The sequence below is a fragment of the Prosopis cineraria genome, unplaced genomic scaffold, assembly GCF_029017545.1.
Source record: "Prosopis cineraria cultivar Desert tree isolate PC_DT_omini unplaced genomic scaffold, ASM2901754v1 PC2, whole genome shotgun sequence".
Taxonomy (NCBI): Eukaryota; Viridiplantae; Streptophyta; class Magnoliopsida; order Fabales; family Fabaceae; genus Prosopis; species Prosopis cineraria.
Genome location: NW_026555333.1, coordinates 23,202,295 through 23,215,190, shown reverse-complemented (window position 1 = coordinate 23,215,190; position 12,896 = coordinate 23,202,295). Strand labels below are relative to the sequence as shown.

The window sequence follows — 12,896 nt, the reverse complement described above, 5'->3', positions numbered from 1 at the left end:
AATCTGTTTCAAGGAGATGTTGTACTCACATCAACCAACCTCATCAATGCCCTCTGAAGTTTTAAATTTTCAAAACCTATCCAAAAACAACCTGAAACATAAACATTCCCAAATTCTCCTTTGGTCTTGAGTATACCCTTAAAAGTACTTGGATGTGTGGTATATATACAAAACAATAATGGAGGAAAATTTTATTCAAGAGCAACAAAGTGTATCTGACTATCTTCCTTGGATACTCCCCAACACAATAGGGATATAAGTGCTAGGGAAAATGACAATTAAAGACCCCATAAGACTATTAATTACAATTAGGGGCCCTGAATGATTGAAATCCCAATAATGGACCATGACCCTTACCTGGAATTAAAAACATGAGTTTAAAATCAAGAAAAAGCACTACTAAATTTACTATTATGGTTAGGACTATTGTTAATTTCAGTTGGAAAAACTAAAATCCACACTTGAAAATGGGATTAATAATAATTCCAACCTATAATAATAATTTCAGAAGTCTAAACCCATAACACATGGGATCCTAGTTTTCACAACTGATATTAGCACTAGTCCCCACCTATGATAGTAATTTCAATAGTATTTTTTCTTGATTTTCCAAGTATTTTACCTATATACTAACGAGCACAAAAATTGATAAGTGATTGGCTTCATATTCAGGAATGATTTTAGGAAATTTATAAGTTACTATCATATATTCACAAGTGCCTTTCAAAAGTCTCACAATTGAATTTTAATTCTATAATGGGAAACAACCCATTCCCAAGTGTCAATCCTAGTTTTCCACGCTAAGATTTAAAAATAGTCCCAACCCATGATAGTAATTTATTAGTCACTTTTCTTTAATTTTAAACTCATGTTTTTAATTTTAAGTAAGGACAATGGTCCATTATTGAGATTCCAATAATTTAGGGTCCTAATTGTAATTAATGGTCTGTCACTAGAGATGCAACTTTCTTAGAGGAGGAAGCTTATTACCCAAAATTATCCATTTAAGGGGAAGAATTAGTAATAATATTTTGCAAATATTTCCATTTTTATTTTGTATTTAATAAAGTTTGCAATTATCCTTGATTTCTCAGGATCTCAATCTACTTGATTTCCCATTTATTTCTCAGCTGAATGATGGGGATTGAATAGCATGAGTTGCTCATCTTCCATTATATTCATTCTCCTCTGTGAATAATACACACACAATTCATGTTTCGTTCAGTAATCATCAATACTAGTGTTATGGTGCATTTCCTGTGTTGTTTTAGTCTTCATAGCAAGGTTCCTATCAATGTTCTCCTTTAGTTTTTCTTCCATATAAAAAACCAAGGCATTTTCTTGCTAGTAGCTCCATGGTGAAAGAAAAAAGCTCCAAGCATCTAACATTTACCAACAAATACAAGCAGAATGACATCAATATATAAAGCAAAATCACTATAAAACTAATACAACAACAACAACAACAACAAGCCTTTATCCCGCTAGGTGGGGTTGGCTACATGGATTGCAAGACGCCATTATGCTCTATCATTTATTAAGCTTTTAGGAATATTATTAATTAAGAGATCGCGTTCAACAACTTCCAAGAGTATTCTCTTAGGCCTTTCTCTACCTTTCTTAATCGGACTCAAAGTTATATATTCCACTCTTCTCACTGGTGCCTCCCTTGGTCTTCTTTGTACATCCCCAAACCATCTCAACCGATTTTCTACCATGTTTTCCTCAATAGGTGCCACTCTTACTTTTTCGCGTACGTGCTCATTTCGAATTTTATCTTTATGTGTACGTCCGCACATCCATCGTAACATTCTCATTTCTGCTACTCTAATTTTATGTTCTTGCTGTCCCGTTAGAGCCCAACATTTACTACTATATAATATTGCCAGTCTGATAACAATGCGATAAAATTTTCCTTTAAGTTTATTAGACACCTTACGGTCGCAAATAACTCCTTTAGCTTTTTTCCAATTAAACCACCCAGCTTGAATTCTATGTGAAATATCTCCACTGATTTCACCATCATTTTGAATAATGGCTCCCAAATATCTAAACTTTTCCACTTGAGGTATAATTTGATCTCCCAATTTCACTTCCAAATTATTGTCGAATAGTCCTTTACCAAATTTACAATATAAATATTCCGTCTTACTTCTACTCAGACGAAAACCTTTCGACTCCAATGTCCTCCTCCATAACTCAAGTTTGCAATTAACCTCTTCTCTTGTCTCTGCTATAAGAACTATATCATCCGCGAAGAGCATACATTTCGGAATTTCCCCTTGAATATGTTCCATCAAAACATTTAAGATCAAGTTGAACAAATAAGAACTCAGAGATGATCCCTGATGTAGTCCAATCTTTATAGGAAAATCCTTTGTTTGACCACTAGGCGTTCTTATACTAGTTTTTACCCCTCATACATATCTTGTATGACTTTAATATAAGCAATCCGTACTCCCTTTTTTTCCAACGCTTTCCAAAGCACTTCTCTTGGTATACGGTCATAAGCTTTTTCCAAATCAATAAAAATCATGTGTAGATCTTTATCTTTACAACGATACTTTTCCATTAATTCCCTTAGTAGATAAATCGCCTCTGTAGTTGATTTATCTGGCATAAAACCAAATTGATTCTCAGAAATACTTGTCTCCAATCTCAACCTGTGCTCAATTACTTTCTCCCACAATTTCATTGTGTGGCTCATGAGTTTAATCTCTCTATAGTTAGTACAATTCTGAATATCTCCTTTATTTTTATAAATAGGAATTAATGTACTTTTCCTCCACTCATCAGGCATTTTCTTGGACCGTAAAATCACATTAAATAACTTAGTTAACCATCTCACCCCTTCTTCACCTAAACATTTTCACCCTTCAATAGATATACAATCAGGTCCGTTGGCTCTACCATTTGCCATTTTCTTAAGAGCTTCCTTTACCTCCTTATCACGTATTATTCGATAGAATGACAAATTTTGTTCTCCTTCACCAGTTACTAAATCCTCCAAGTTACTAGATGAACCCTCTCCATCATTAAAAAGTTTAGAAAAGTAAATCTCCCATCTATTTTTAATTTCATCATCTGTAACTAAAATTCTTCCCTCTTCATCCTTAATACACCTTACCTGTTCTAGATCTCTTGATTTTCTTTCCCTACTCTTGGCAATCTTATAAATATTTCGCTCTCCTTCCTTCGTCTCAAGGCTCTTATAAAATTCTACAAAAGCTTTAGAATGAGCTTCACCCACAGCTTTCTTAGTTTCCTTCTTAGCCATACGGTATGTCTCCCAATTTTTCTCATTGTTACACAAATGTATGGCTTTAAAACAGTTCTTCTTATACTTGATTTTGTCCTATACACTATTATTCCACCACCAAGACTCCTTATCTCTTGGACCAGAACCTTTTGATTCTCCCAAAACTACTTTTGCAACCTCTTGTATCTTTTTAGCCATATCCTCCCATATGATGTTAGCACTTCCCTGAGATTCCCAAATTCCTTTATCCAAAAGATTTCGCTTGAAAATATCTTGCTTCTCACCTTTTAATTGCCACCACCTAATCCTTGGTGTTACTACTTGTCGACTTGTTTGAATTTTACTCATAATACACACATCAAGGATTAGGACCCTATGTTGTGTCGTTACAGCATCTCTGGGGATCACCTTGCAATTTTTACAAAGTCTTCTATCTGTGTTCCTAACCAAAAGAAAATCAATTTGTGACCTTGAGGCTCCACTTTTGTAAGTGATGAGATGCTCATCTCTCTTCTTGAAACAAGTGTTGGCAATCTTAAAATCATACGCCAATGAGAAATCAAGAAGAGTTTGTCCTTCATTGTTTAGCTCTCCAAAACCAAAACCACCATGCACTCTCGCATACTGACCAGCTTCCCTCCGACATGCCCATTAAAGTCTCCTCTAATAAAAATCTTTTCACTCTGTGGTATGTGTCAAATCAACCCCTCCAGATCCTCCTAAAATAATTCCTTAAGACTGGCTTCTGTCCAGACTTGCGGCGCATAAGCACTAACAATATTAACAGTCTCACGTCCAATTATCATTTTTAAGGAAATAATTCTGTCTCCAATTCTACTAACTTCTACAACGTTCTTCTTCCACTCCTTATCTATAATGATGCCTACTCCATTGCGTGCACTTACTTTTCCTGTATACCAAAGTTTGAAACCTTGAATATCCTTAGCTTCTTTTCCACGCCATTTTGTTTCTTGCAGGCAAAGGATATTGATTTTCCTTTGAATCATAACCCCTACAACCTCTACAAATTTACAATTCAATGTCCCAACGTTCCAAGTACCAAATCTAATTTTGCTCTCATGGACTAACTTCTTTAGCCGCGTGCGTCCAGAATGACGCGGTAGCCCTTGCTCATTTAACACTACATCCGGGTGCCGATGCAGCGGCTCTAACTCACTTATCACTGCACTCGAGCCATGCAACGCGTTACTTATGGGCAACGACCTAACATTAACATTATAATGTCTATTGTCCATGTTCAACGAGAAGTAATTACATACACTGGTAACAAGATTGGTGTTGTAAGGCTTACATGCTCCAGCTTGAGGGTTTGATAGATTAGCATTTATTGTTTCTGTTTTCTTTATCTAGGCACACCATGGAAATCTCACATCAAACACACCATGAGCTAAACAACCTTAATATATAGACGTAACAAAAGCATCTCTTGATCAGGGTTTTTCAAACCTCAAATCTTTCTCTAACTTTACAATATGCTCTACAGTCTGATTTATTAACATTAACTATACAAATCAAAATACCTATTTCACGTAAAATTTACAATACATGTTCATGGGCTACAGGTCGTAAACAACAACACGATGAAAAGAGAAGATATACATGCAATTCTGCATGTTGTGCCAAACCCAACCTTACACCACTCACAAAGAAGAGAAAGTGTGTAAATGAGAAAAAGAATAGAAATATGAAAGCACAGACACAATAAATATGAAAGAATATTTAAGGTACATAACATTGTGATGTTGCAAAACTAAGGAGATTAAGTTGAGTAGAATCATAAGTAAGTACCCCTTCAAGTTTTTCTACTTTCGTAAAATGGCGGCCATGAGATGTGTACCGATTACCATTCAAAACAGGTGCAAGATAAACTCTCAACTTGTCCTACAGAAAGGTCAATTGAAAAAGTTATGACATATCGTTAGAGCCAATGCCAGAAAGCAACTTGTAAAGGGAAAACGTGCAAGGGAAAAGGAGGGAAAAAAGTATCTATTGCAATTATTATTGACCCCTTAAACAACCATCCGCAATAAGAACAATGATATAACACTACCTCAGTAAAATAATAACCAAACATATAAAATGGACTAATAGCAGATCATTATACATGCAATCACATGTTTCCAAATATGCCCCTCATCGAATACCATGTTTTTACAAGGCACGCTTTTCTTCTTCTCAACTACAAAGTTAAGCATTAATAACAAGACTTTAGTCCAAAATATTCAATTTGAGACATAATTATTAAAATTAACTATCTTAAAATGTGTGAAATAGACAATTTGCTTACATTTGAAGACGGATAATTTAGTAAATAAATGCATCAAAAGATTAATGACCAAGTAAATCTTGGCCAAACTTTAATGTCCCCAAGAGGAGAAAATTTAGCCAAATAGTCCATGCTTATGTTGCAAAAGTGCATAACTTCTATCCATATCTTCACAGAATTTGAGTGTAATCACTTCCAATAGTTTTAATCACAAACCTATAGCAGGAACACCCAGTACAACTCTACTTACTTCTTCAGAGCCCTTATGCTTAGTTAAGGGTCAAATGGAGCACCATCATAGCAAACAACTTCAGGCCTGTTTGGTTGATGGAAATGATTGGAATGTAATGACAGGGAATGTAATGTAATGTTGACTACATTGAGTCTGCTTGCTATATTTTTGAGGATCTTGAATATAAATTAATTTTTTATATCCAATTTAATATACACAAAAGCAAAAAGGACCAAAATGCCCTAAACCAAAAAAAAAATCTGCCTCTACTCTAGTCAGTCATCCCCTGACTGCGCCATACAGCAAAAATATCTTCTTCCTCCCCTTTAGATGCAGAGGAAAGAAAAATCCAAAGGCAAAAACAAAGAAACAACAAAATCAAATGGATATTTCCTTAAAAATTGAAAACAAAACAACTGAAAAAGCAAGTACTCAAGAAGATCCAAATCCAATTCCATGACCTTTTAGATCTGGTGAGTTTCAAGGGTAACGAGTTGCGTTTCAGATCTTGAGTGTCAGGTGGCAGTGAAGGCTAAGGGAGGGAGGAGGGCGGCAAAGATTGATGGAGATGAAAAGGGAAACACAAAGGCAAAGAAAGAAGCGCTATGATGAAGGAGTTCATCACAGCAGTGAAGTTGAAGGTGAAGGAAGGTTGCAAGTTCAACGCCAGCAATTTTGATGGTGCAATAGCTCGACAATAATAGGGGGAGACAAAGAAGAGGGAGGAAGGAGGAGGTGAATGCTTGAATAGGGAGGGGTACTATTAGATAAAAAGGGTGTGAATAGGGATTGCATAGGTCTAATGATGTGATCCCCGTCGCACCATATGAAGTAATTTGCTTTACGTAATGTGATCCCCTTACATTATGGTGGTCCAACCAAATAATGGGAATGTTAGGATGCATTAGGATTACAGGCAATCCCCTTGTAGGGAATTGAACCAAATGGGCTATTCCACTCCACAATCATTGCACTTCAATTTAAAATTATTAATGTGACCCCACATGAATTTCTCTTCTTTCAAATCACAATATATGTTGGGAATAAAAGCCACAGAGGTGATGTACCCATAAATGTGAGAAGGGAATGAAGACAATAGAGTTAGGTGCAGGATGGTGCTGTATGTTTTGTAATTGGGTGAGAGATGCCAACAATGATGTAGGAGGGAAGATATCCTCTAAGGCCCTATTTCGTATGAAGGATTGGAGGGGCGGGATTGGCATTGAGATTGGGTAATGCCAAATTTTCATGTTTGATATGGGGTAATAAGAAATTTAATCCCAATTCCATCTAAATAGGATTACTCAATACCACCACCACCACCCCCTAGTACTAGAAAATCAATCCTTTATTTTTAGACTGAATTGCCCTCCACCTATCCTCTCTCTCATCTTTCCCTTTTCCCTTCACCCCATCCCTCTCTTATATCTCACTCTATTGAGCTTCTTCTCAAACAACCTAAGTGACACGATGAGTACGACAAAAGCAACATCAAATGGCTGACTCTCCTCTGACGGAATAATTACACAAGTCTATCAAGCCATAAGAAGAGCACCAGCCCATAATCGCAACAATTAGTCTTGGAACGACGATGAGAGAAGTAGAAGGACAGTGGAAATTTTCACCAAAACCGATGAACAAGATGCCATCCCACTAGCCTTTGTTCTACATTGCATCTCACACACCAGATCAAGGCCATTGCTCTAGATCTCATTGCCTACTTCAATCTCTGCCGTTAGCCGTTGCTTCGTTGCTTCCAAGTTGCAAAGCTCATCATTCCCACTGCTAGTGGGGCTATCAAAGAATTCATTAAATTCTTTCACACTCCCTTACTAACAAAGCCACACACAGCTAGTTGTTGTTCAAATACTGGAATGAAGTATGTTTCATGGCAAAGGATAGCGCACTCTGATACCACTGATACATCTCTATAGTTCTAACAAAGAATGAAAGGGAGAGAAAGAGAGGGAAAGGGAGAAAGAGAAGCGAAGTAGAAAGATACAGAGGAAGAGATACGAGAGAGAGAGAGAGAGAGAGAGAGAGAGAGAGAGATCACATTTTCAACAACCAAAAAGCCTGCAAAAATTAGTCCTTAACCCATCAATTTATAGTCCCTTCTAATTACACTAACTAAACCTTAACCAACCTTTATTTATTATCATAATATCTTATCAGGTTCCATCAAAGGTAAAAGTGGAAGTACAGATTATCTTACTATAAAACTGGTAAAAGAAGATTGATCATAAAGAGCTTCAGAACGAAAAACATCCAGGAAAATTATATGAAAATAGCTGAGTACCCTCCATTTAAATATCTGGGTCAATATATCAGGATCACAAACAGATTTTGAATCCTCAATACTTTTCCCTTCATCTAGCCTCTTTAGAGCTGTTCGAACAGCCTGCAATACAATAGATGCGAGCTAAATAAGAAATTAAAAAAAAAAAAAGGCCACCATGCTGTAAGCATAAAAATAGTTAAGTACATCAACTGAGCCCTCCAACTTCCCAGCAGTAATGGTCTTCTCCACATAAGTTCGTAAGGGATGAGTTTGACTAGATGCAAATTTGTGCTTTCTTAACACATCATCCAAGGAGATTGATGATGTTGCTTCTTTGAACAAATCCAACAATCTACATGAACAGGAAAACGCACAGGTATCATCATCATAAACACGACATTGCATGACACCTCAAGTTTCAACCTAAGGTCCAAGAGAATTCCACCATATGTCCAACTTCAATTGTTAAATAAATTAGAAGAAGATGAAGTAGCCAGCAACAACATCAAGAAGGTCAGCCAATTCATAATTGAACTAAACAGTTACCTCCTCTCTGAATCAGAGTCTAGTTGAGTCAATGTATTGCTCAGCTCCTTCTTAGTACACTTCACAGGAAGGGACTTATTAGCTCCATTAGCCTCATGCTCCCTAGGTTCAATTTTCTTGGAACTCTCGGTCATGTAAGCATCAAACAATCTTAGGCCAAATGAAGATTGACTCTCCTTGCCATCAAGGTTTTTGCTTTCCTTTGGGATTGACTTCTTTTTTTCATTCAGGTGCCTCTTTGGTGCATCATTTGCTTTTCGTTTCCTTGAGACATTTGATCCAGAAATGATCTGTTTGGACTCTTTCTTTAAACTAGCTTTCCCAGAAGATGATTTCTCAGTCAGTTTAGAGACTTTACGATTAGTACGTTTGCAATTAGAATCATCTCGATCAACATTATTTTTGTCTGACAGAACTCTATCTCGTGTTGAAAGCTTTGTCTTTGCCTCTAAGGAAGAATCAATTTCCTCAACAGGACATTTAATCTCAGGAAATTTGATATGATCTCTCATTGGTGTTCCAAGTTCCTCATCAATCTCATGTTTTCTGGTCCAATTAATGAAAAAAATAAATAAAATAAACAAGGAGCTCAACGTAGATAAATAACAATAAGGCAGCCTTTTTTGACACTTACAAACAATATATAAGTATGCGGTTATTTGGTAATAGACCTTCCCAAGCCCTTGTCAGAATATCATCTTCTTCATTGTCTTCAAGAGCAATCTCCCTGATAAAAGCAACTTCAGCATCAATCCCATTTGGAAATCAGAACCACAAAAATGCAGATTAAAAACATATATGGAAAAGTGAAAAAGAAAAATAACCTTGGCAAACATTTGCGATGATATGCTTTAGGACAACGCCTACAAACAGCAAATTGCAATTCATGTTTCTTCTTATTTTCTCTTTCCTTACAGACACAGCATGAATGAATAGGACAAATAAAACTTTCTCCATCGGCAATATTTTTCCCAAGTTCTTTAGCAACACAGTGCAGATGGTAAAAGCGGCCACAAGTTGCAACATCACATTTAAAAACCTAACACAGAAATTTCAAGAAAACTTTTAGCTCCACAGAAATAAATAGGCTCCCCATGAAACCTCCAATTTTTAACAAATTGAAACAAAAGCTTAGAAAAATAAATATTGAGCAGAACTCTGGCTGCAAGAATAAGCTAACTCAGCAGGAAAGTAATTAAGCCAGGAAAGCCTCTTTCTGAACAAGGCATCAAAGACAACAGAGATAATGACACATTTACATTCTTCCTTGAATTAAATTTATTCATCAGAATCAGAATGAGAACATGGCAAGTAAAATTTGACCCCCCCCCAAAAGAAAAAAAATTCCTATGCAAGAATTCCATGCATCTATTTGGGTCTGGGGCAATTTTTTAGCAAACAATCCAGTTCACTCAAGACTTTGGATAGGGTAAGTCAATATAATTCAAAGGAGTCAAACACAATAAATATAGCCACGTTGGTCACATCCCCAACAACTTCTGATTTTTGCTGCATCAACTCTTAATTGTAGAACTTAAGCAGCGATGTGGCAGAAATAACTCTTAAAGAACATAAAAATTTAAAAAAAAAAAAAAGAACCAGGCAAAAACTAAAATTGCAGTTTTGTAAAAGTGTGGACATTATGACAACGGCTGGGAATTCTCTGAATCCGTATGTTTTAAATTGTTACTAAAAGTTTGAAGATTAGAATACTTCACCTAATTTGCTAGTTGCTAGGCATGCTCGTAAAATGCCAAGTATTAGGATTCTGTTTTGTAATCTTCGGCACAGCCTTTAGCTGAATATTAATGCATGAAACTCTCAACTTCTTTTTTGGTAATGAAAGTAATTCTTAACTTTTGACACTATGAATTGTTGTGTTACCTATTGTAACGGATCATTCACTGCAACTGAGTCAGTTAAATGGTATAGACAATCATATGCGTTTTAGCCTTTTAGGCATCAATTAGAAAAATTGTCCTCGGCTCCCAGGTGATGATCATTTCTGGAGTAGTAAATCACCTCCAAAAGAGTCAAAGCGTTCCTTTGGTTCTTCGTCAACTTTAGGTTTTGAGCTGTTAAAGTTGAAATGGGTAAAGCTTCCCATGAAAATCCAATGTTTAAGCTGACACTTTATTCCCATAAAAGTAATGTCTGTAACTCTTACAATTCAAATTGTGAAAAGTGAACACCTTATTCCCATAATCTCATGTTATTGTCAATTCTAAATGGATTAAATTAATTCCAGAAGGTCGAAGTCAACACTACTAGTCTTAGTCAACTCTAATTTAACACAGTATAATTTACCTTCCCTTTTACCTTTATTCTAATAGACTTCAAGCTTTCACCGCCTAACAAACTCTGACTATGTCATGTAATCCTTGAATTGGGAATCATTAGCACAAGGGGTCACAATAAAATCAACAAAGTCATTCTTCAATCAAACAGAAAGCAGATCAAAAGGCAACATATGTGTAATAGAATATGTGTGAATATCAAGAACCAAATGCCAAATGACACTTAAGGACAACACATATAATGAACTATCAATTAAGGAGCAGTTCAAAATCTTGCATAGCATTACCTCAGCACGCGAGGATTTATCATAGTAACCTAACTTGCCACATACAAAGCACTGGTGCTGGTTATATTCACAATTTTTGCATTTAAAACTCTGGATCTCCTGCCAAATTCCATCCCAAACAAACATAACATAGAAAGAATAAGGAAATAGGAAAAGATAAGTAATAAACATATATAAATAGGATAACAGACACATACATCAACTTCCTTCTGAGTAAGACCAAGAGAGTCACAAAAGGATTCTGCACCATCCTCCTCTGTCGCATGGAATAACCTCATGCATATTCCGTCACAACTATATTTATCATTGGAAACCTTACAGTATGAGAAAAGAAACTCAAATGGAATTCCATAAAAAAGGAGGTAAACGATATTGTATATTGAGCCTAGAAACCAATTAGTTTACAAGACAGAAATTCATACCACAGCAATTCACCACCATTGTCACAAAATACACAAACAGAATCAAACAAATCATCATCCTCATCCGACTCTTCTGCGGCCTCATCAATTATGTCATCATCCACTATAAATGCAGGCCTTGCTAAATTATTAGCTTCCTGAAATCAATTCGAGTAAAAAATCTGTAAGATTACTTAAAAATGGCATAAATGGAATATATAAAAAGTGCTCAAGGAACAAATGCAACAGAGAGAAATAAATAATTAACATTAAAACAGACCTCATCAAGCACTTTGACATTCCCTGGCTTCTCAAGAACCATGAGTAAAAGCTGTCCAAAGCATGTAATTGTCATTAGATCATTATTTGTGTTTACATTGCTTGAAAATTAATATGCTTCCAGCTAACAAAATTATCATCCAGGCTGATAATGCTCTGCTTATTTAACAACAATAACGCAACAACACATTTTAAATTGAAGTATTTATCAACTGTCTTTATAACAGATTTGGCATACCTTCATAAGTTTTTGAGGTTTTTTTTTTTTTTTGAATGCAGGTTTCTGAGTTTCAGGCAACATTATATGCAATTATAAGTCCTATGAAGGGGGTAAAAGAAGACCAAAGAATCAGAGAATATAGACTGTTGACTTAGGGGCCACTGATCATGTGACTGGTAATCTAAGTTTACTTACTGATGTGCGACCATGTGCTAAAAATATATTCATTAAAGCAGCTGATGTAACTTTACCAAAGTTCATGGAATTGGTACATCCTATATTTTTGAGGAGTCAATTCTAAAAAACGTTCTTTATGCACCTGAATTGAAATGTAGTCTCTCATATGTGCGAACAATTACTCAATGCCAAGATTGTGATATTCACTTCTCTTCTGTTGAATGTATTTTCCAAGATCTGGAGTTGAAAAGGACGATTGGCACTGCTAAGATACTAGAGGGACTCTATCGTTTGGCAACTCAAGTCACAAGACCAATATAGAAGCATCCTATCCAATCTCTCCTACTTTCTCCACCAGTACAATGAATAAAGATGTGTTATTATGGCACTATAGGTTTAAGAGTATTCAAAACCAATCCATACTGATTATACCAAACTGAACTAGAAAAACTGATATGAAATGATCAAAACCAATTATAAATAAGATTTGGTTTGACTTTTCTTTTTGCAAAACCGATTGGTTTGGTCTAGTTAAGGCTTTTGTCTCTTAAAACTTGAACCAAACCAATATAAATTTCCCTAAATTTTTTCTCTTTCCTAAGTCTAGTTATTTGTAAATCAGTGATGTGT

At 35.7% G+C, this 12,896-nt stretch overlaps 1 protein-coding gene across 2 annotated transcripts in view; it reads right to left on the bottom strand.

Annotated features, from left to right (window-relative positions):
- The window catches only part of LOC129304193 (protein ENHANCED DOWNY MILDEW 2-like), a 39,856-nt gene that overhangs the window by 10,756 nt on the left and 16,204 nt on the right, over nt 1-12,896 (bottom strand). For both annotated transcript variants that reach the window (XM_054943879.1, XM_054943880.1), the window contains exons 4-13: nt 11,871-11,921; nt 11,612-11,748; nt 11,387-11,483; nt 11,190-11,288; nt 9,430-9,644; nt 9,240-9,332; nt 8,606-9,151; nt 8,264-8,411; nt 8,078-8,179; nt 5,069-5,161 (exon numbers count right to left, since the gene is read on the bottom strand). In XM_054943879.1, coding sequence (XP_054799854.1) covers nt 5,069-5,161; nt 8,078-8,179; nt 8,264-8,411; nt 8,606-9,151; nt 9,240-9,332; nt 9,430-9,644; nt 11,190-11,288; nt 11,387-11,483; nt 11,612-11,748; nt 11,871-11,921 — 1,581 coding nt within the window. The remainder of the gene's footprint in view (nt 1-5,068; nt 5,162-8,077; nt 8,180-8,263; nt 8,412-8,605; nt 9,152-9,239; nt 9,333-9,429; nt 9,645-11,189; nt 11,289-11,386; nt 11,484-11,611; nt 11,749-11,870; nt 11,922-12,896) is intronic.